This window comes from Emydura macquarii, unplaced genomic scaffold (assembly GCF_026122565.2).
Source record: "Emydura macquarii macquarii isolate MOO-44397 ecotype Brisbane River unplaced genomic scaffold, CSIRO-AGI_Emac_v2 contig_2897, whole genome shotgun sequence".
NCBI classification, from domain to species: Eukaryota; Metazoa; Chordata; order Testudines; family Chelidae; genus Emydura; species Emydura macquarii.
Window position 1 is genome coordinate 6834404 of NW_027133034.1, and position 24235 is coordinate 6858638.

At 38.8% G+C, this 24235-nt stretch overlaps 1 protein-coding gene across 1 annotated transcript in view; it reads right to left on the reverse strand.

The window, feature by feature from the left end:
* LOC137167121 (guanine nucleotide-binding protein G(q) subunit alpha) overlaps positions 1-20274 on the reverse strand; it is a 206677-nt gene extending 186403 nt beyond the window's left edge. The window contains exon 1 of the mRNA XM_067569124.1: positions 20095-20274. Coding sequence (XP_067425225.1) covers positions 20095-20230 — 136 coding nt within the window. The 5' untranslated portion in view covers positions 20231-20274. The remainder of the gene's footprint in view (positions 1-20094) is intronic.
* Positions 20275-24235: the final 3961 nt, after the last annotated feature.

Genomic DNA, 24235 nt, shown 5'->3' on the forward strand with positions numbered 1-24235 from the left:
TCTCTAAATATGCTAAAAAAAGGTGACCAAATTTCTAAATACGTATCCTCTCTTTGGCACTTATCTTATATATGTAGTTGGTGTGAAGGCTTTTTCATTACAAGGACAATCCACAACTTAAAGTACACCACAATTCCAGGGGAGGAGAAGTCACATTTTTCCAATAATGGATTTTTAATACCTTGAAAGTTTACATTAAGATCTTCCCCAATTCTAACCCAACCTATGTGGAGTATTATCAGCAAGGTCTAATGGACAGAGAATGGGACAGGGAATCTGGAATTCTAAATTCTAATTCTGATACTGCCACTAACTAAGAAGATGGTCTTGGACAAACCATTTAGAGCTAAATATTCATTTTGCATGTCCAATATGAGAAAGTTAGTGCTGGATTTTTGAGATGCTGAGGATATGTAAGTCTATTGAAGTCACATGACAGATAAGGTTGCTCAGTATTTCTGAAAGTGGGGATCTTGGTGTCAACCACTGGGCATTCAAATATTGAGACACCCAAAAATGTACTCAACTTAGGAAAAAGCTAGATAAGACAGAAAATCTCATAATACTGTTATATATAAATATATGGTACGCTCACATCTTGAATACTGCATGCAGATCTGGTCAACCCTTCTCAAAAAAAAAAAAAAAAAAGATATATTGGAATTGGAAAAAGATACAGAGAAGGGCAACAACACTTCACAACTTCGTTATGAGGAGAGATTAAAAAGACTGGGACTTTTCAGCTTGTAAAAGACACAACTAAGGAAGGGGATATGGTAGAGGTCTATAAAATCTTGACTGGTGTGAAGAAAGTTAATAAGGAAATGTTAGTTATTCCTTCACGTAACGCAAGAACTAGGGATCACCCAATGAAATTAATAGGCAGCAGATTTAAAACAAAGAAAAGGAGGGACTTTTTCACACCTGTGGAACTCTGCCAAGGAATGTTGTAAAGGCCAAAACTATGACAGTGTTAAACAAACCAGATAAGTTCATGGAGGATAGGTCCATCAATGGCTATTAGACAGGATGGGCCGGGATGTTCTGAATGTCCCTAGCCCCTGTTTGCCAGAAGCTGGGAGTGGATCACAGGAGATGATGGATCACTGGATGATTGCCTGTTCTGTTTATTCCCTCTGAAGTACCTGGTATTGACCACGGCAGAAAGACAGATTCCTGGGCTAAATGGACCATTGGTCTGACCCAGTATGGCCATTCTTATGTTATGCTCTTACTTTTTGAAATGTTGGCCTTCATCTCGGTCTCCATTTCTCCATCTACAATCATGGGAATAATAATAATTACGTATTTCATAGAGGTGATGAAATAATTGTTAATTAGTGAGTGTGGAACACTTTGAAGTGCTATATATGTATTCCAGGGTTATTACCTTCCACAGACTAAGTGAATCTAAAAACAAGAATTAATTAAGGACTTCTTCGATTCCTCAGCTCCAGTTGCTGGCTGAAGTCAGATTTGAATGTGTTTCTTTCATAGAACACTAAAAATAATGACAAAGTGTTTCTTCTGATGGTTCCCAGCACGCAGTTGCTTTGAAAAGTAAAATCTGGCTTCTTATGTAGTAAAAGTCTGACCTTTTTCAAGTCTTGAGAAATGTATTTGATACCTATCAGCCTGCACAAAAAAAAATAGGGTCAAAATGAACTAATTCTTCTCAGTTTGACCGATACCTATTAAGGTTCCCAGAAACAAAGTTCATTGCTACTGTCCTTCCTTTCCTTCCTCTGTTTCTTGTCCTATCCTCAAAGGTTAAGGAGGACAAATTTGTCACCCCCCCCTCCTTGTAACAAGATTTCATCCACTTGAAACCTGTTATGTCCCCCGCAGACTTCTCTTCACCAGACTAAACAAACCCCTTTTTTTCAATCTTTCCTTACAGGTTATGTTTTTTAGGCCCTTAATCATTTTTGTTGCTCTCCTCTGGACTTTGTCCAATTTGTCCACATCTTTCCTGAAATGGACACACTACTCCAGCTGAGACCTTATCAGCAGAGAGTAAAGTGCAAGAATTACTTCTAGTGTCTTGCTTATAACTCTCCCACTAATACATCCCAAAAAGATGTTCGCTTTTTTTGCGACACTGTTGACTCATATTTAAGCTTGTGATCCACTATCTGCTCCTCCTTCCCTCCTCCCATGGATCTCTTTCCACAGTATTCCTTCTTAGGTAATCATTTCCCATTTTGTATGTGTGCAGTTGATTGTTCCTTCCTAAGTGAAGTACTTCGCATTGTCCTTATTGAATTTCATCCTATTTACGTCAGACCGTTTTTTCAATTTGTCCAGATCACTTTGAATTCTAATCCTATCCTCCAAAGCACTTACAATCCCTCCTAGCTTGGTATCGTCCACAAACTTTGTAAGTGTACTCTCTCTGCCATTATCTAAATAATTTATGAAGATATTGAACAGAATTGGACCCAGGACCAGTCCAGGAGGGACCCCACTTGATATGCCCTTCCACTTGACTGTGGATCACTGATAACTACTTTCTGGGAACAGTTTTCCAACCAGTTATATACCCACCTTATACTATTCCATCTAGGCTGTATTCTCCTACTTTGTTTATGAAGTCATGTGAGACAGTAACAAAAGCCTTACTAAAGTCAAGATATACAACCACATCTACAGCTTCCCCCAATCCACAAGGCCTGTTACCCTGTCAAAGAAAGCTATTAGGCTGGTTTGACATGATTTGTTACTGACAAACCCATGTTGACTGTTACTTATCACCTTATTATCTTCTAAGTGCTTACAAATTGATTGCTTGACTATTTGCTCCTTTATCTTTCCAGGTACTGAAGTTAAACTGACTGGTCTGTAATTTCCCAGGTTGGTACTAGATTTGCCCTTTTCCAGTCTTCTGGAATCTCTCTCATCTTATTTAGAAATACACTGCAAAATAATAAAAAGTCTTTGAAAAATGTGAGTTAATGGATATTACTTTTTTTAAAATAATTTTTATGATACATCAAAGCACTTACCATCTCTTAGAATCATTTTATTCGCAAATACTTTAGCATGTCTAGTTACTAATGAAGTTAGCTTCAAGAATTCTTTACTGAATCGGTTTGGTAGCCCAGCATTAATCCACTGCAGAGCCAGGTATATGGGCTCAGATTCCTGGGAGCATATATCGTGGATGTGAGCCAGAAGATAAGGAAGCAGGAAGCATACTAGTGAAACAACACGGTCATTGAAGTTGTGATGAGAAGACAGATTTCCTACCTGGTAACTAGATTTCTGCAACTGAAGCTTTTTCTACACTAGAGACTTGGGATGAAATCTTGGCCCCATTAGTTAATGGGATTTTTGCTATTGACTGCAATGGGACCAGGATTTCACCCTGTGTATTTACAGAAACAGTTCAAGCACCTGGAATGCCTGTAAGAGACTTTGGGCCTGATTCTCCTCTCACACCACTGTAAATAAGAAGGATGGTTCAATAGTTAGAGTGCCAGCCTGTATGTGGGAGATCTGGGTTCAATTTCTGCTCTGCCACACACATCCTGGGTGATCCCGTGCAAGTCACTTAGTCTCCCAGTATCCTCATCTGTAAACTATGGATAATAGCACTGCACTACTTCATGAGTGTGGTAGGAGGATAAATACATGAAAGATTGTGAGGCATTCAGATACTACAGTGATACCTGTAAGGTACCATAAGTACCTATGATAGACAGATAAATTGGGAATGAGTTCATTGATTTCAGTGGTATGAAATGGGTGTGTATGGGGGACAAGAATAGGGCCCTTCATGTCCACATGCAAAAGTGCTCATTTCACAAGTATTCCAAGTACTAGTACAACTGCATTAATTTAGAGCAAATCTTATAACCTAACTGAAATGGTTTTGAACTGAGAGCTGGTGTATACTGGAAGCACTAGTACTGTAGTTGCATCAGGTCTTTTCAGCACAATTCCACAATACTCTGGGTGAACAGGGAATAGTAATGGAGTCTCCAGTTTTGCAAGGGCAGTTGCTGCAAACTTATTTTCTGCTCCCTATGAAATTACTGCTGTTTAATTAATGTGCATTCTCTTCTGGATTCCTGGTTTCTTTCTTGTTCTGAGCTACTGCACCTTCTGCAATTTCATGCATCCAACTTTTGGCCTGTTGTACTTAAAAAAAAAAAAAAAAAATACTGTAACTACCAAAATTATTTATATGCAATACCAGTGCCATATACCTTTTTGCCATTTTATACATGAAAATATACTAAATTTATAGGGATCTATTTATTTATACATATATTTTGCTGAGGTGAATCTCCAATTGCAGAGTGAAACGCCAGTAAACACATTGCTTTGAGGAGTTTTTGTGCCAGCAAATGTAAACAGTACCAAGACATTTTGGGCCTCCCAAGGTGTCAGAGAGAATGTCAGGAGTGCTTTGTGTAGACACAATGAACTATTCAGTCATTTAACCAAAAACTGAACTAGTTCAGCCTTATTGTGAAATTCCCCGATCCGCACATCAACTTATTCATCTTGGGCATGATCCACTGAGCAACAATCTCTAGTTTAACATAAGGTACTAAACCAATGCTGATCAGCCAATGGTTTCTTTCCCATCTCATCCAAGTATGATAAGCCACGAGACCGTAGAGACAGAAGCAGCACCATCAACTCCTCCTCATTTGAGAGCAACATACCGCCCCACAACAATCACAACCATCATATTCAGAGGCAGTATGTCCCCCTTCCACATAGAAGTAGTGCTCAAGCATGAGGCTATGTTGACCCAGGAAATCCATGGCTTAGTGTAAATTTCTGCAAAGGTCAGGAATGGAATCCGCCAGTGGGATTAAGGCAGTCGTTAGTTTACTTAGGTAGTTTACAGACAAGTAGCTAGCAATCTAGATTAGACATACCCACTTCCTGATCATTTAAAATGGTGCAGGCAGTGTAAAGCAAATGAAACAAGATCCCTAAATCTCCCTGTGCCATCACTTTTCCTGGAAAATGGTGATACCTGTGGACTATGAAGCTGCTACTTTAGCAGAAAATCAACAGGAATGGGGCCTAGTCATTTACAGCATTTTTACCTAAGTGTAACTTCATGGACTTTAATAGAGCTATGAATTACAGTGACGTATCTGAATGAATACACAATCAGGCCCATTATGTTTCTCGTGACAGAGATATTTTAGCTTAAGACAAGAGAAAACACTCCTAGGTGACATATATAACAATATGTAACCAAACTGCAATGGTTACTTTACTGGGGGGTGGGGGGGAATTCTACCTAGTCTGCCGATGGAAATAAGGAACAGGATAATTCTGACAGTCTTACAATGCTGCATTTGTATTACCAATTGTCAGAGACATCTTCCATTTCTAAAAAGGTTATAGGGATTATCTTAGTCTTTTCCCATTGCTTGAGTGGAAATGTTAGGGGAAATAAATATTTCCTGTCTGGCTTGAGGTAGGTTTCCAATGGACTTGATCTCTTCAGTTTTACCATCCAAATCAGAAAAAAGAGTGAGAAAGGTCATGACCAACTTGGACTCTAGAAAGAGGCTGTGCACAAGGATTCATTCAATAAAACAACTGAGGTACAACAGAGTATAAGAAAGGAAAACCTTTATTTAGCCACTGTAGCGCCACCTAGAATAATTTTTTTTTCATCCCTCTCTAGACTGCCTCCTTTCATCAGGGAAGGAGAGCTTGAAATTTTCAATGGCATTTCATCTTAGACTGAAGGTGTGAAAAACAAAGGGCAGGGTTCAAAGAGGAAACTAACAAGCTCACTATGCATATGGAAGGGGGCTACAGATTATAAGCAATTAGAATTTTCTCATCTTTCCTGGTCAACCATCTTGAAATTTTTATTTTTATATAATTTCTTCTGCAGGGGGAAAAAACCACCAAGACAAATCATCATAGCTTATACAGTCCACTTACATTTGAAGCAAGCTAGAAAATGAAGACTGAACAAGGCAGGGAATGGTGGTTTGGCAGGAAAAGTTCTTTGTGCTGATGAAATAAATTATGCTGAAGAGATAACCCAACACCTAAATGGATTTTTTCCACAGGGTCTCATGTATTGATTTTTACAGAGAAGAAAAGAACAAAGTACAGTGAGAAATGGCTGATTCCACTAACTTCCATTACTGGAAGCAGCCCAGGAGTGTCAGAAAAAATATTTATAGTCATCTTAGTTTTTCAACTCTAGCCTCCAGCAATGAAATGGAGGACAAGGAAAACTACTAGAAATTATGGGAGGGATTTGAAAAGACAAAATGAAAAGAACCGCCCTCCCCGCAAAAAACAAAACAAAAACAGCTAGCAGCATACCAAGCTACATTAACTGTTGGGGAGCTATCAGGCATGGTGGGTAAGGGGTTTTCATCTCTGCCAACTTGGGTTCAAATTTTTCACAGGACACCGCTGACTGGGTATTTACCTTATACACAATACAAAGGCCCTGATCAATGCAATGAAGTCTCCTGATCGTAGGCATTGATCATGGAAAGAGCTCCACACAGGTGAGCCCATGAACCTGCACAGAGCCGGAGGTATACAGGTATTCAGCACCTCTGAAGAAATCAGGCCATTCATTTCAATGCCTCAATATGGATACAGAAGACTAATTATTGGCACTCACATTTTTAAAATTTGATCTAAACTTACTCACAAGTTTTGAAAGAACCACCGCATTATTCAGAAGATTATAACTGCAGCATAAAAGGTGTGCCAAAGCAGACTGTAAATGCCACAATATACTATGATTCCATACCGCAGAATTCTGCATACACACAAAAATGAGGTGTGGGGCCAGGGCTGTAGATGCATGAGGTATGTCATAGCATACCTAGTCCCAAATTGCCTTAAACCATTTTTGTGAATGGATGTCAAGCCAACTGCTGGCAAGCCAAATGACGACACAGACAACGAACACATGGATTTAACATACCAACTGCTATTACGATGAGCCCAAGAATAACTGCCCTCATGCAGTTCCCTGGAGATGGAGGTCTCAAGTCAGGGTATGTCTGTATATATTTTTAAAAAACAAAAACTTAGTTCTTTGCATTCAGGTGCAGAAAGAGCACAGACAAGAGCTGTTTTATCTCTGCTACTTCACCTTATTCCTAACAACCCATTCCAGTCCTGCCTAAGTGCTGAGAATATATATAGTTGTTTGTATAAACACAGCCATATAATTCGGCTTCACAGAATCAGAGCACAAGGAAATTAAAGTGTCAGACATTCAGTATGGAAGGAGAAATATGGAAACATGAGAGGGTATCTAACACCCATCTCATTATACCGCTATCATAAACAGAATTGAAGGTTGAAGTTTTTTTGTTTGTTTGTTTTTTTAAAAAGATACCCTTCACCCTTCAGATTTGTCTACATGGGGACACTCAGGAAAGTTAATTTGAATTAGCTGTCAAACTGGATTAGTTAAACCCACATTAAACTGCTTTTATTTAGAATTAAAGTGGCCTTAATTCAATTTAATTTAAGGAACTTCCAAAGTGAACTAAACTATTCCAAATTAATGCCACTTTAATTCTGAAAAGGAGCATCTACATAGGCATTTAATGTGGTTTAACTAATCCACTCTAAAAGTTAATTCAGATTAATTTTCCTGGGCATTCCCCTGTAGGCAAGTCCTTATTTTCCTCTTTATGGCCCTGATCTTGAAAGCTGCTTCACACAGGCAGACCCTATGTATATGCAGAATTCCACTGAAGGCAATGGGCCTTCACACGGGTGCATGAGGTTCACCCACGCAGAGTAGCTAGCAGGATAAAAAACAATATTTATACTTGTGCCAGGACAGAAAAATAATGAAGATATTCTATAACTTGGTGCAAATTTTATTTTTAAACATAAACTAAGTTCTTCCCCATCAGTAGACTTTCCTGTGACTGCTACAGCTGTGTTAAAGGGCTTTACGGAGTTGCAAAGATCCTGTAATCCAATATCCCCTACCATTTTTAAACACGTCAACTGGACCTGCTCCTACAGTTGAAATTTTTACCAAAAACCCTACAGACAAACCCTTTGTGTCTACATGTTAGGTTGGAACCTCATCAATCTTTATTATGGTGTATTGTGCCAGTGACATTGACATTGACAATTCTGGCTTTCTTGATGCAAAATAAATACGACACAAAACATTTATTCAGCTATAGAAACAATTAAAATTCAAAGCAAAAACATTTTTAAAACCAGACAGCAACTCTGTAAACTCTTCAAAGTAGGGAACATGACTTTCTTATGTTTTGTAAAGCACCATATATGCTTGCAGTGCACGTAAACAATTATTAAGGGAACAAAAGACCTCCTTGCTTTGACCCTGTTCACTGTAGAGGCTGTATAACTATTTTTTCAATTTGATATTTTACACACACACACACACACACACACACACACACACACACACACACACACACACACACACACTGGAGAGAACATGGAGGATAAAAAACCATGTGTTCATTTTAAAATTCTGCTTCTACTCTGCTATATGATTTATTGCATAGGCTGAAAGGAAATGTCTACATATAGAAAATTTCAGACAAAAGGATTTTCTGAAAACAATAGAATTTTAAAATGAATTTTTAAAATGAAACCTTTACTATCAAAATAATCCATAAGAGAACCACACTCACAGTAACATTAGAATTTGGAGAAAGACATTTCTTAGGGCAAAACAACTCAAAGTTACCTCCATCACCTGCCTTGTAAAATACTACAGAGCTTGGCCTATATCGTTGGGAAGATAGCCGAATTAGGCTGTTGGCAAATTCAGAACACATTGTTTATCTAGTTTTGGTTCAAAACTTAAAAACTTTAGAGAGTACCATAAACTCAGTTCCTAATCCTAACTAGATTTAGTAATAGCATATTATTCTGTTGTAAATCCAGATACAGTACTATATACAAATCCTTAATGCACTGTAGCAATTGCCAGATTTTCTGTCAGTATAATTCTGTCTCATAGGTAGGAAGCAGGGGGTGAATAGGGTCAAATAATCTTCCCTGCCCCAAAAAAAGAAAGTAAGGGGAGAACCAAAAATTACTTCAGACGTTTAAGGAAATGCTCCTAGCTAATATAATTTCTGAACCCAAATGATAAAAAAAATCAGGTTTAAACCATTCACAAACCACCTGAAAAATCAGTTTTTAACTAAGATGTACCAAGTGAAGTTGATCAGATTCACTAATTACAAACTAACAAAGAATACACAATGATTCGATAATTCTCACCTTGTTGACATGCAAAAAATCAGTAACTCTCACAAACCACCGTGGCATTACGCCACCTGTCAGCAAAGCCTTAGCTGCATACTTTAGGTGGAAGAAGAACGGTAGGCAAATCTACTCTCAAGCTGCTTCCTCTTCCTTCCTATGGAATGAACTGCTAAACCAGCAGCAGTCTAGGTTACTTCTATCTTCGTACATAGAAAAGCAATTGTTGTTATGTCCTCCAGGTTATTTATGATTTCAATACTGGAATGGATAGAGAGCCTGAGGAAAGAGCATATTGCAAAAAAAATCACCACATACGTTTGCCCTCCACCCCCACTTGAGATTTCCTTTCTAATAGAACATAAGAAGTATGCTTAATTACAATTTAAAAAGTGGAAAACAAAACATTATTCCACAATTCAGTGGTGGGGAAGAGATGTAAATGTATTCTAAGACCCTGTCTACACTTACCTCCGAGATTCGGCAGCAGTCGATGGGAGTTACGCAAGCTACGCAAAAAACTTGCGTAACTCCCGTCGACTTCTCTGCTCCTCTTCTGTGAGCCATCTTCACTGCACTGTGCCAACAGGAACCGTGTCCCGTCGACACAGTGCTATACCACTTGTGAAAGGGGTCTTAGTATGTTGATTTCTGGATCGACTGATCAGGACTTCACTGACCACTCAGTCGATCCAGAGAAATCGATCTGATGGTGGCGACCGCCGTCGGTGTAGCCGTAGCTTAAGAAACGTTTTATAACCCAAAATACTAATCATTTGGAATTTTAAGAGTCCCCAATGAGCAGTTTCTCATCTTGGAAAAAACGTCCAAAAATCCAACATGAAAAAAACATGAATGAATTTCATTAACGCATTTTGCACAATTTCTACTGAAACAAAGATGACAGAGCCCTATAATTTCCTGGACCAAATACACAAAAGTTCACCCTTAACGAGACCTGAGACTTGGTGGCTCAAGGATCTGGCAATGGGATAAGGGACATTCATTTCTAAATCACGGACTCTAGCATAGCCCAGGTCACTAGTGATCAAAAATCATTCAGACAGCTGTTTGGTACCCTACATTACAAGTTGGTTGTCTCTGATTAGTTGATAGTGATCAAGTCCACACATTACAACTACCATCCCCAAACTAGCAACCTCTTTTGGCAGTGTCAGCAGAAAAGGCAAGGATTAATTTGTCCCACAGGTTGCCTTCTCCTAGGCGAAGATTATAATTAATGTATCAGCATCCTATCTACACACACACACACACCACACTCCCAAAAAAGTGAAAGACAAAATTTGACCAAAAGCAGTTAAAGTACAGGACTGAGACTCAGAAGATCCGGATTTCTCTTGGCTTCTCATGCAATACAACCATGGGCAAGTTGTTTAATCCTACTGTGTCTCAGTCTCCATGTCTGCAAAAAGATGATAATACTAACCTGCCCCACATAAGAATGTTGTAGAAGTGGAAAGTATTTTAAATTTCCATATTGATTTCTCCCAGTGAACCTAAAGGATCAGCTGAGTTTTATTGTAGCTTTCTCTTTATTTTAAACTCTGTGGTTGTAATCAGTTTTCCGTCCTGAAACACATCTTCAAAAGATTTTCACTACAAACCTAAGTGTATGATTTCAGCCCACTTGCACTACGTCCATTACACATTTCTTTGTAACAATCAAATTACACAAAATACAATTTGCGATATAAGATCCTATTAAAGATACCAGGACTATTCCTTTATAAAAGTTTCCAGCATTCATTACCTGTATCCTTTTAGACTACTAGATACACTGGTTTTCAGCTTTTACACTGGCAATAACATCAAACTAATTATATTTATGGAGGAAAAGAGAGAAAACGCCTCCTTTCAAACACTGCATTGCAATAGTATGAATAGCACTCTAAAGTGCTTAATAAATCCAGTATCAGAGTAAAATATATTTGTGCAAGTGTCCAATATATGATGCCCAGTTTTCCAAGCATGATATGTTCCTAAAAAACACAAGGAATGATGGCATCTTTCCCATCTTTTACGTATTTGAGTTTTTCTAGCCTTATAAGTTACTAGTCACCACTAAGGAAACCTTTTGTCTGACTTCCTGGCTGACCCCCCTTTACTCAGAAATGCAGGTTGGAATAGCTCTAGGCATTCCTTTCCAGAGCAAAACAATTACTATTAAGATTACAGATTGGAGACGTCAATATTCTTTCTGTGATGGGAATACAAAAGAAGGCAGAAAAGCAACTTTCCTCAACTCACATATACATTGTCATCCAGTGCAAGGATTCCAGCCAGAGACTTTCCATGCTGCTCCTATACCTCAATTTGCACTTTATATAGCCAAAAGCCACTAAAGGCTGTGCACTATTTAACGACTGGTGTATGTCTCAGGCACCTTGTGTGGCACGAGAATGGTGGCAGAGTGCTTCAGCCACCTGAGTTCATCAACAGCACTCTGGAATAGCTAATTGCTTTTGGACTAGGTCACATTCATATTGAATTTTAAACTTTTATTACTAAAGAAAATGTCTGTATGCATGCTTCCCAAAGCTAGGGGTACTTCATTGGATTACAAAACAGATTTGTCATTTATGCCATATATGATTCCCTTTTGTTTGGTGATGAAATCTCAGGTGTGTATCACTGGAAGTTGGTGCACAACTCTGAGCTAACTAAAAATGTTCCACTCAACCAAGCAGTGCCCAGAGTTACACTTGGATACCCATTCATTCACTGAATCTGTAACAGCACAGACCTCCACTGCAGCTGGCACACTAAAAGCCTTCTTCCTCCTATGCCTTTCCACTTTACTGATATGAATAATTAGTGTTTTCAATTATTTTAGGATAGTTTCCTGGTTTCATTTATATACGCATATACATACATACACATACTGTATCTCTGAATGGAGTCACTCCCCTTATTAAAAGGCTGAGATGAGGAATTGCTGCCAAACAGAAAGTAACTGAAAAGGTAATGTGCAAGCTCAACAGCATGATTTTTCAATGCAACCTGTCCTTTACAAACCCACAAATGACAAATCTATAGACAATTACACCTTTAGTTTAGCCTCTCTATATAATATTACTTACTATGGAAACAATCTGCACCTGGAATATTAAAGATGAATGTTAAATATTTTAAGATTTAACTTGAAACAATATTCATGCTGTTCTTGGAATTTCCCCAGTAAGATTTAAACCCTTTTCTGATACTGTAGGTGTATTTGTTACTGAGACTAAATATTGAGTCCTGGGCCCTGATACATTCATGGAGCTCACTTCTTTGTACTGTAGTTAACACAATCCCTAGAGCTTAGTGACCTACCACTGAGAATACTACATACATCCTCTCTCAGTATTCAACAATTTATTTCCTACATTAAAGTCCTCTCTTGGTCAGGATACAGTTTTCTTGCTGTTGGCCTTTGCCAGTCCCACTTTTTATAGATATTAGAACAGCAAATAAAAGGTGGATGTTGAAAAACTTCCCATAATTTTATTACTAACAGCTGTTCACACCCAATAGTGTTGAAGTGTGAAAATAGATCTTTTCTGAGTGTTATTCCATTTAGCAGGACAAGAAAAAATGCTCAATGTTTATACTATTCAGTTATTGTAACAGAATTAATTACCAGTAATGACACACTTACCTTATAATGCTATTTCACACTTTCCTGGGATTCATTTTGCAGCGATCGTCACTCTACTTCAAAAGAAATAATAGCTTTCCTCTGTGAAATTGTCACTACCATCTTTCACCAACAAAAGTAATTTGAGGGAACCTAAGAGGGTGGGACCATTAGTTCTAAAAATGGTAGCATTCCCGAATATGCTGTAGCAACAGGTTCCACAGAGTAGCCTTTCCTTCTTTTCCCAATATTAATTTAACGTTGTTTATTGTGGTGTTGTTGTAGCTATGTAGATCCCAGGATATCAGAGAGACAAGGTGGGAGAGGTAATAGCTTTTATAGGATCAACTTCTGTTAGCGAGAGAGGCAAGACCTTATCCCCAAAGGAAACCTGCACAATACCTTCAAAAGATGAGCCTAGGAATTTAAATTCGTAGCTTGGATTTAATAGACACTGGATTTATGGCTTATTAGTAACCCACTAACTCCTCCCCCCTCCCCCCCCATGACTGCAGTTGCCTATAACTGGCAACTTCACTTTGAATGGTCTCTTATATTTCGTGTTACTTACTTATGATAATCTGTTCCACCTTCTATTTAGCTGTGACACGGATTACCTTTCCCAGACCCAGAGAACAACTCTGGGTAAAGTTGAAAGCTTCTCTCTTTTAACAACAGAAATTGGTCCAATAAAAGATATTACCTCGCCCACCTTGTCTCTCTAACCTGGTTTATGTTCTTTAATGCAAGATGTACATTTTGGGGTCCTTTGGCCTCTTGACATAATTTTATATGTCAGTGGAACTTACATGTGCATTTAGGACCTGAGCCAACTCCCATTGATTTGAATGGGAATTAGATCACTGTAACAGAGAAAAATTAAGGATACTGCACAGTATCCTTGTAAACAAGAGCTTCCGTGGCAGTGCATTAAAAATTAATACAGTCATTTTAAAGTAACATCAGCGAAAATTTGCCTCCTTTCTTCTTACAAGATATGACATATATTCCTTGAAAGGGATAGTCATATTTATGCCTATCAACATAGCTCTGCATCCATAATAAAATAAAATATTAATACAAACATTTTTTCCAAAATAGGAGCTGTCTACCAGGTCTACTTGTAAGACACATCCTGATGAATATTAAAGTAATTTTTCCTTTTAGTTGTAAATATATTTTGTAGTATCTGACCGAAAAAAATTTGCAAACGTCCAGCGGGGATTTAAAGATGCACTATGTTAAAAACAAAACCTAAATCACACTTCTGTATAAAAACGTTTTACTTGTTACTTGTAACAAAGTCACACCTAACATTAACAAAGAGATTAGATTTAAAAAAAAAAAATCCCTATTTTTCAGGATTTTTTTGTTTGTCTTTTTTACACTTTTATGCATTTGACAGCAAATGTGCATAGAATCAATTTAACTGTTTGCCTGAACAGTCAGTTTACCCTGTTTTTGTGGGTCTTTCAGAAAGCAAAAGGGGTGTAAAAAAATCATTAAAAATAAAATGGGATTGTAAAACCACGAAAATTTGCAGGAATATCAAGGGTAGATATAGTATTTGAAACCGATTTTAACTCTTTTTTTTAAAACTTACTACTAACAATACTCTGCATTTACTACATGAGGCTTTTCATGTTGAACACACTTGGAAATTACCACCTAATAAATCATGAAGTAGTTTAATATTATCATCCCTACATTTTCAGTTAGGAAAACTGAGGAAAAGAGATGCATTGACTTATAAAACAAAAAGCAAACAAACTGTGGTGCTGTGTGCGCATGATTCTAAGGATTACTCCAACCCCATGCTCAGTCCATAGGTGTTAGGGAGCCTTTATATTTCTAAGTATATAATATACTTCATATTATACAAATAAAAACAAAGCAAGCCTACTTAAAATGAAGTTGAATGACTTGTGCCAAATGCTGCTCTTTTGAAGCTAAAAGCTCCTAAAGTTATAATCTGTCATCTTTGATAATCACCAGAGCGTCTTAAATAATATCCTAACACACACTTTTTATATATATATTTTTTTTTAGAAACAGAACTCTGTAGATGCATCTGGCTGTGGGAGGAATTACTTACCTCTACATTTCTGGTAACCCAGGACAAACGTGGCCCATTTCTAATCCACACCAGTGAACATATATACTGTATCTCTATTTAATAATCACCTTCTGTTGTTTGCCTTTATTCTGGCCAACCAGTCAAATCTGAATTTGCAGATAATTTGTTTTTGAGCATCTTAGTAACTGTAATAAGCATGCTATGAAAAATAGACAGTATGGCCAAAACTGCAGGATTTAAATAGCTAGGCCAATGTATGTATAAACAGGAAATTCAATGATGAAAGATTTCTTCCAAATCTCATATTTAATACTGTTCACATTTTAAAGTACATGTATCTCAGCAATATAACACACCAATTGCTGATTTACTGCATCGTTTTGTATACAAAACTGCTATACTGTCATGTTCTATTTCAATAAGCCATCTGACTCAGTTAAATTACATAAAAAATAAGGGATCTAGACTGTATTTGTCAGAGATGATAATGCTACGCTACAATACACTAGTGTAATCCATTCTTGGTTTAATGGACCCATTTCCTCCTCAGATGCTTTTGTGAAGGTCTAACAGCTTCATTATCTGTAAGTTCTAGATTTTCCATTTGGATTTAACAGACATATTTAAAAATACATGTTACTAGATAGATCTGCTACTGGATACTCATCTGAGGAGGTTCAAGAATGTTTTTCCAGTTAAGGTTGGCTGAAATTTCTGCTCTCTCAACTGGCTTAACTTCCATGTTTCAGCAGATAGCATATGAAGAATGCACGTGTTTTGCTAAGAACACCTATATTTTGAGACCTGACCTCCTTTTAGAGACTTGCTATCTCAAATGCAGAGAACATCTAAACCTAGAAAACCAAGTTTTGAGGTGGGCACAATACCGGCAGGTCTAAATTAACGCAATGAGTCCTCAAACATTTAACTTAGCCAAATTTCAGAGAGTTATAGAAGGGCTATATTTTGTTTTCAGATATGCAAGGAAGTTCCCACTGAAAAGAGCGGTAGCTGTCCTTGTGTGTATATAAGGGCAGAATCTGGCCAACAGTGGAGGCCTAAGGTCAGGATCTATCTCTTAGGCCCACACATGACTATCAGTCCCTAAAGAGAAATCCCACTGATGACAATGGAGGTGCCATGCACAGAACAACCTAGCACATGGCACTTAACACTTACAAGATAAACACATAAAATATTTTATAGTTAACAGTTTCCAATCTATTGATACAAAACATGCCAATAATAAAAGTCTTTTTACAACCAAGAACAAAGGATAGATGGATATTAACTTTAAACTCTGGAGAGCAGTTATAAGGTTTTACAAACTGTTCAACAGCAATAAAATCCAGAAAGAATTTGGAAAACACAACAGATTAAAACCAAATTCAACAGAAGACTCAATTTGATCCAAAGTGTCGTAAATGTTACGGCCAATTTGTATCTGCTAGGGTACTGTTTTTTCCTTTTAATAATACATTTAAATACTCAGTTCTGGAAGCTGACTGATTCAAATTGCAGTAACAAGAAATGCTTCACCTAATTTTAAAAACAGCTCACAGAAGACTGATGTGCAATTTAGTGTCTGGAACTGACATTTCAATATTTAATCATTTAACGGCTTGACTTTTAAAGTCATCTTTTGAAATTAATCTTACCAAGAATTGCAATACAAGTTTGCAAAACAAGCAACAACATCTGAAAATCATTGATCCAAAAGAAAATTAAATTCATATTCACTAGCACATGCAATATACAAAGAAGGCTGTACACTGTAAGGTAATTATGATGCAGTAACTGTATACTACACAACTGGAAAGAAGAAATCACTGCACATCGCAAAGAAACATTACAATCTGATCAAAGTATTAAAAAAATGCTTCTCTTTCCAACCATGACCCAGAAAAATGCTGAATTTTCTCTTCATGTTCAGTACTATACATACAAGTTTGCATATATGTTCTAAAAAAATTACATATACACAAATAGAAGACAACAGATCACACAGCTACTCTTTATATATGTTTGTTCATAATAAAGAAACAATAAGTCATAATAATGGGCTATTTCTGATAGATGTTGTGTTCACCAGAAACTATTACAGAAATTCAGATGATTTTATATTAAGAAGAAATACTTACAGAAAAAGGCACTTTAGAAAATTTCATTTTAGGTACTCAGGAGCATAAGTACCATTTTCAAAAGTACCTAACCCACTTAGGCTCCTAATTCCCATGGTACTTTTGGAAATGGGACTGAAGCCTGAGTGACTTTGGAACTAAAGTTGGGTCAAAGTGGAGCTTTTGACAATTCTACCCAAAGCCTACATAAAATAAAATGAAGTAATACAATTACTTTAGGTATTGGGGGAAATGGGATATTGTCAACTTGCGATCAATTATTTTGAAAAAAGAAAAAAAGAGTTTATGTAATTTCATATATTACTTCTACTCTGAGTCTCAGCACTTTTTATGACTTCATAATGAATGACATTTCCTATTTTTTAAGATCTCTCCCCTCCTCCCCCCTTGCTGTATGAAAGACCCACACAAACAACAGGGAAAACTGAATAAGTAACTATACAGGAGAAGTAGTGGGAGTGACTAAATACAAACTGCTGTCAAATACACAAAGTAAGCCAACTGAATAAACATTTTCCCCCTCAAATCTTTTTCAGTACATTAATTTTAGACTTGGATCCTGTGAGCAGCTTTGTTCGGATAGATCCCCGAGCCCCAGTGACTTCAGTGGGAGTCTGCCTGCACAGAGCTCCTTGCAGGATCAGAACCTTAGGTGTTAATTGTGACAGCAGTATATATGCCATTAACAGTCACAAACATGATTTTTAAGTTGCCAATGTCCTGTAAGTAAATTCTACTCTTTTACAAAGTAGAACACTGAAGGCTTGTGTACATTAGAGATTTCTGGAGTGGTGCTGTTACAACAGTGCATGTGCCCACTGTAGATTTGTTCTTTTGTATAAAGCAAGGATTGCATCAGGGCAACTTCTCTCCGTTTCAAGTAAACCACACCAGTGCAAGCTCACTTTACACTAATGCAGCACAGCAACACCAAAGGTTTGCACTGTTGCAGCTCCACAGAAAAACCCTGAGCTTTCTCAACAATTCTATAAATTAATAGCTCCCTCGACCCATCCAGTCTCCCTAAAACCAACCACCTTTCACTTGGCACTAAGGCAATGCCAAAATTAGGCCCTGATTCTGACATGCATTTAAAAACATGTTTAACTTTACAACTGAATGGATCCCACTCAAAATCAGTGAGACTACTCATTCATTAAGGTAAGCATGTGAATAATTTACTACAGCATTGGGTCCTAAATCTTTGAAACTATTTAAATTCATATATTTAAATCCCCCCTATTCTGGGAATACACAGTGGATTCCCCTCTCCTCCTCCCAATAAATTTCACACTTCCCTAAAATCTTGGGCAAAATCCTGTAGCATTATTGCAAAAAAATAAGCAAACTGCAGAAACAACATAGACTTGTACACGTCAAATATAACAAAAATACTTCTTGAATATGTTAAGTCAATGTCCATAAGGTAAAGCAAATGCAAGCTATATATTTTTTATTTCACCTCTCTTCTGAATCCTAAAATAATCAGTGTGCAATTTAATCAATCAAAACTAGACCAAAATCAAACAGGCAGAGCAATTGTATTGTCAGTATTATGTCTCTCTCTCCTGATCATTCCTCCACACCCATTATTTCAAGTATAGAAAAGAAAATATGTTAGTTAAGAAAAACTGCAAATAAATTTAAATGAACATATTCTTTCAATGTTTTACTTATTTTGACCCCATTTTAGCTAATTTAAAACCAATTTACCTCCATATCAATTACAAACTTTATGTACAAAACAAGATAGTATATTTGCACAAAAGCAAACAGTACACGTCTTTTGCATGTGAAATATTCAATTTTATAACCCTACATACACAAACACAAAAACCAGGCTCTAGTGCGGACATTTTTTAGGCCCTGCTGGTCTAAGGCACAAGCTATATCTACCACCGTAACTATGCATTATATGACAATAACTGGTGATGAGCTTTTTCGTTATTTTTTTTTTTATTCGAAAGACTTATTTTAGCAGATACAAAATCAAATAGAGAAATGCTGCTTTTTTGTACATTAACTATAATTATATTACAATAACTGTTGAGATTAAAGAGAATTTCTGTTGTATATTGTAAATTATATTTCTCATCCAATGGGGGATTCCAAAGGTATTCAAGATCCTGTCATTCTCTGACATACTGTAGGTTATTATTCAGTTTCATGGACTTTGCTTTTTGTTGTTGTTGTTTTAAGAAAGTAGCCTGTAATCTGAGTGCAACCCTTCATCTCAATTTACCTCATTAAAAAACAAACAAACCCACAACTAAAAAATACAACCAACCACCCAGCAACCTTTTCCAGAGGCTCACAGAACAATGCAGACATTAAAGCCTGTAACCATCAATCTGCTAAGCAACTCCCTCTGCAAGTCCTTTCATTTAGCTGCTTCCTTGCAATTTCTCCCTTACACCCACCCCCAAATCTATCTGCCATGTATGTTCTCTTTTCATGTCTCTGTCACCCACCAAGCCCCTCTCCATTTTTGGAGGCCAATATCCATTCCACATCAAATCACCTACAGGAACCAGAATCAGTTATTTACCCGGCTCCAGATGTATTTGCAACACATGCCCACAGATATAAGACCATGCAACGTCGTGTGTCACAGACATCTATGCACACACGCAAATGCATCTCCGCCACCCTCAGCAGAGTCCGAAACCCCCCCCCCCCCCCATAATTCTACTGATGGGAAGCACCCGCGGAGCGAAGGCAAGAAAACGGAGCGTAAATTGTGCCCTCGCCCGTCCGCCCGTCTCCACGCTCCGTGTCCCTGCACTTGAACGCTTCTCAATGGACGGACACAAGGCACACACCCTGTCCAGACACACACTCGGGGGCACGGCTCCTGCAGAGCTGCCCACATGCCTGTGCAAAGCTGCACCCCCAGCTGGCATCTCGGGCGTGTGTGAGAGAGGCACAGGGGAGCAGCCGCGGGGCTGAGCAGCCTCGGGGGCAGCTGGGGGGGGGGGGCGCAGGCGGCGCCTGCCGAGACTTACCCAGCAGCAGCAGCTTGAGCTCCCGGCGGGCGTCCCGCTTGTCCCGGCGGAGCTGCCTCTCGATCTCATCGTTGATCCGCCTGGCTTCTTTGGCTTCCTCGCTCAGGCAGCACGCCATGATGGACTCCAGAGTCATTCTTCCTAACTGGTTCAGACACAACCCCCACCCCCCGAAAACACACACACACACACCACACCACACCACACACACCCCGCACCGCCGAGCGAGGGAGGCACGCGCCCTCTGCCTGCTGCTGCTGCTGCTGCTGCCGCGAGCCCCCACCCGGGCACAGCAGAGCCAACGCCGGGAGAGCTCGAGATGCTACGCCCAGGGAGAGAGAGGCAGAGACAGGGCCCCCCCCACCGCCAGCGGCAGCAGCAGCAGCAGCGCAAACCCCCCTATCCCTGCCTCTGACACTCGCTGCTTCCAACTCCTCCTCTTCTCTAAATCATGCACCAAACAACATGGAAACATCTACCGGGGCGGCGGCGGCGGCGGCGGCCACACTAGTAGCAGCGGAGCGGAGAGCAGCCCAGCGCCCAACGCCCCCCTCTTCTCCTCTCCTGCAGCCACCCAAACGTCCCTTGTAAATGACACCCGGCCGCCGATTAAATCTCCCCCACCCCTATTGCAATGCGATCAGCGAGTAACCCCTCCCCCTCCTCCACACACACACATTTTCTTGTCTCTTCCCCCCTCTGACTTGAAGCCCGGATCCTTCTGGGGTGGAAATTTGCTTGTCGCCTCTTGGAAATCTCGGAGTTTGCTTTGCCTAGGCTCTTCTTCCGAGCGGACTTTTCTTCCCGGCTGGGGGGTGGGGCGGGGGGTTATTTGCTTCTGTCTTGCAAGGCAGCTGTGGCAGAGCTGTTCGTCTTGTGCCTGCCCTTTCCCTTTCTGCAAGGAACAAGCGAGAGGGGGTCATGCGGGAGAGGAGGAGGAGGAGGGAAGCAAGAGCTGTGGTGCATGTACAATATGTATCCAGCCAGCCTGACTTTTCAATGGCTCGGCTCGGCTCAGCTCTCCGGGCGTGGTAAGACAGAAATATGGCGGACCTTCTCTCTCTCCAACGCACGAGACAGAGGAATTGAGTTACAGACAGAAAGGAAAATCCCAGGGAAATAAACCTCCCAACGCCCTGAACAGGCTTTTTCATACAAAGACGAACACCACCACCCAATAGCAGTAACAGAGGGAGGAACAAGTCATTTTGCACACCAAATGGCCGCAAGGAGCACTTTTTTATTTGTCCTATAGGGCAGGGCTCGGTTGTGTTTGTTTGGTTTGGTTTTGTTTTTTTTTTAACGCTACATTTTTGTATTTGCTTTTGTTTCCTTTTTCTTGTCCATTTTATTATAACCTCCCATCCTATTCTAGGAAGAGGTGACTTTGTAAATTGGGAAAGGGTGAAATTATAACAATTCCCAGGAGGGTAAACTTCTCTCCCTTCAGATGGCAATGTAAATTTGGGGAGTAAAAGTTTCCCAGGGTCTTCAAGGCTTTCCTTGTAACTTCTCATGCCACCGAGTTCTATGCTGTGCAGAAGAAGAAAGTAGAAAGATTTTTTAACAATAATTACAATAACAAATGAAATGGAAATGATCCTTCCCTTGTTTATAGGAACCTAATATTCTAAAATTTAAATAGATTAAACTTTTACTTTTTATTTCTGTAATAGTTTTGAGGCTACCCAGTGTGGGATTTAACTTGCCAACCCCTTGTGTATGTGTACTACCAGACCTTAAGTCACCACTCCAGAGCAGTGGCATATTTTGGACTGATATATGATATGGGTCCCTAGCATTCATCAGTCCCTGAAGTTTTAGCTGCAATTTGCCCCATTCCCAGCCCCATTTTAAATTAGCCTTAATGGAGACCATTGAAGTCTTTCCCAAGAAAGCAATGGAAGTGTATCACACACACACACACAGCTTCATATGTGTCATGCTCTTTCCAGCACCTGTTGGCATATATTTTGAAAACGATGTGCTCACACCTGTAGCTGCTCATACAGACTGACAGTGTGAATTAAACAGTGCCCATGACAAGCCATGAAAATGAAAATGTAACGATCAATACAATTACATATTCTATCAGATTTTGAATGATAAAATAATGTTCATTATTTCACAATTTTAAAAATACACTAATTTGTTCAGATTTGTGCAGCAGGTTTTTGATATACTGTATAAAAACAATCACTGCATCTCAGTGGATATTTTTTTAAGTATGTTTCTTTTTCCTTGAAAACAAAATTAAAATAAAGAGGTGTAAATATTTAGATTAAATTCTATATGCTGTATGCCCACCACACTGCTGCATAGGCTCCCACATGGTGCAAAGGGGTTTGTGGCAAGTCTAGGGGAAGGGCAGAGTATGACAAGTGAATCTGCACCATCCCAAGTCAACTGATCAAAATCTCTGAATATTGAGAGCAGCCACAGCTCTTAAGGGCCTTGCATTGTAGTAATCTTCCTTCAACAATGGAAGTCTGACTCAGGTTTCTGCAGACTTTGTCAATCCTATTTTATACATTCACTACAGAGGGTTGCAAGAGTCTCTTCAGGGTCCGAACACTATACTAATTATGTGAAATTACCATTTAATTTTAGGCATGCTTGGGGACATATACTTCAGTTAATCTGTATGTATCACTCCCATTGACACTGATTTTTGATGTATGACCTAGAGCACTGCCCTCCAATATGTATCTTCGAATAGACCACAGATTAAATAGAAAACGTTATGAAGTTGGACCATAGGAATTACCATACCAGAGCAGACAAATGGTCCTAAACTAGTATCCTGCCTCTGCTAGTAACCATTATCAGATACTTTAGAGAAAAATATAATGGGCAATTATGCAATAATATACCCATGAGGTTTCTTCCTAACTCAAAGGAGAGTGGGGGTTGGCTTTTCTCTTGAAACATGAGGCTTTATATCCCCTATCCCCTGTATATTTTTACCCTAGAAAGTATGTTTGTGAATGATGCAATTATTAACTATCAAGATATCTAATCCTGGTGCGAATCCTACTAAACTTGTTACCTCGGTATCTGAATTCCATGGTTTAAGAAGTACATGTTGTATATAATCATGATTCCTTTTATTGGACTAAATTTTCAAAACGTTTAGGGATTTTGGGTGTCTGACTGGAAGACATCTTAAAGGGGCCTTGTTTTCAGGAAGTGCTGAACCCATCTCCTTTGAAAATCAGATTCCTTTAAGGTGTCTCAAATTGGACACCTAAATATTGAGGCACCCATAACTAGTCACTTTGAAAATTTAGCATGTCAGTTTTAAATATATTGCCTTTAACTTTACTCAACTATCCCTTTCTTGTGTTATAAGAAAGAGTAAATATGAATGCATGATAAACCTTCTCTATATACCATTGATAATTTTGTATATCTGTATCATATCACCTGTTTCTCATCTCTCTAAAATATGTAGTCCTTTAAAATCTCTTCTTGTACCTTTCTTTCCATACCCCACCGCAGTGTGCATTGTTCTTCTTATGTCACCTGTGCTTTCACTTTAAGGCTTTTTTTCCCCCCTTCAGTCACTTTCCATGTGTGAGGCTGTATCCACTCTTCACTCCTTGATCCTCTTGAAGTGAAGTCATGGCAGCTTCCCAGCAGACATCTTTAAAGCAAGCCATTTGTTCTTCCATATCATCATTCATTACCTGCTGCTCTTGAAATCCATTTGAGAGCTGGATTTTAAAGTCCTTCCTGATTCTTGGGTCAGATAGTTTCTTCATAGCAAATACCAATTCCCCCTTTTCTGTTAGAATAAAACTAAAAAGACAAGCTAACTGTTCTGATGACAAGATAGTGGATCGCGTCCTACAAGAGCACCAGTAAAAGGTTGTATATCCAGCAATCATCTTCTCCACCATCTGCTGATGGCACTGTGGTCATTTCTCATTAATTCAGTTATTTCACTTCTATGTTAGTTTGTGTTTCCTGCTATGAGAGAAAAGTGACCCTCCCAAAGCACAGGTTATAGATACAATACTACATAGTAAATCTTTCACCGTTATCCATCCACCCCTCAGTTCCATGTTTACCCATGCAACATTCACACCCGCCGTTGTCATTACCAACTTGGGCATTCATATCACCTATAACCTGATAG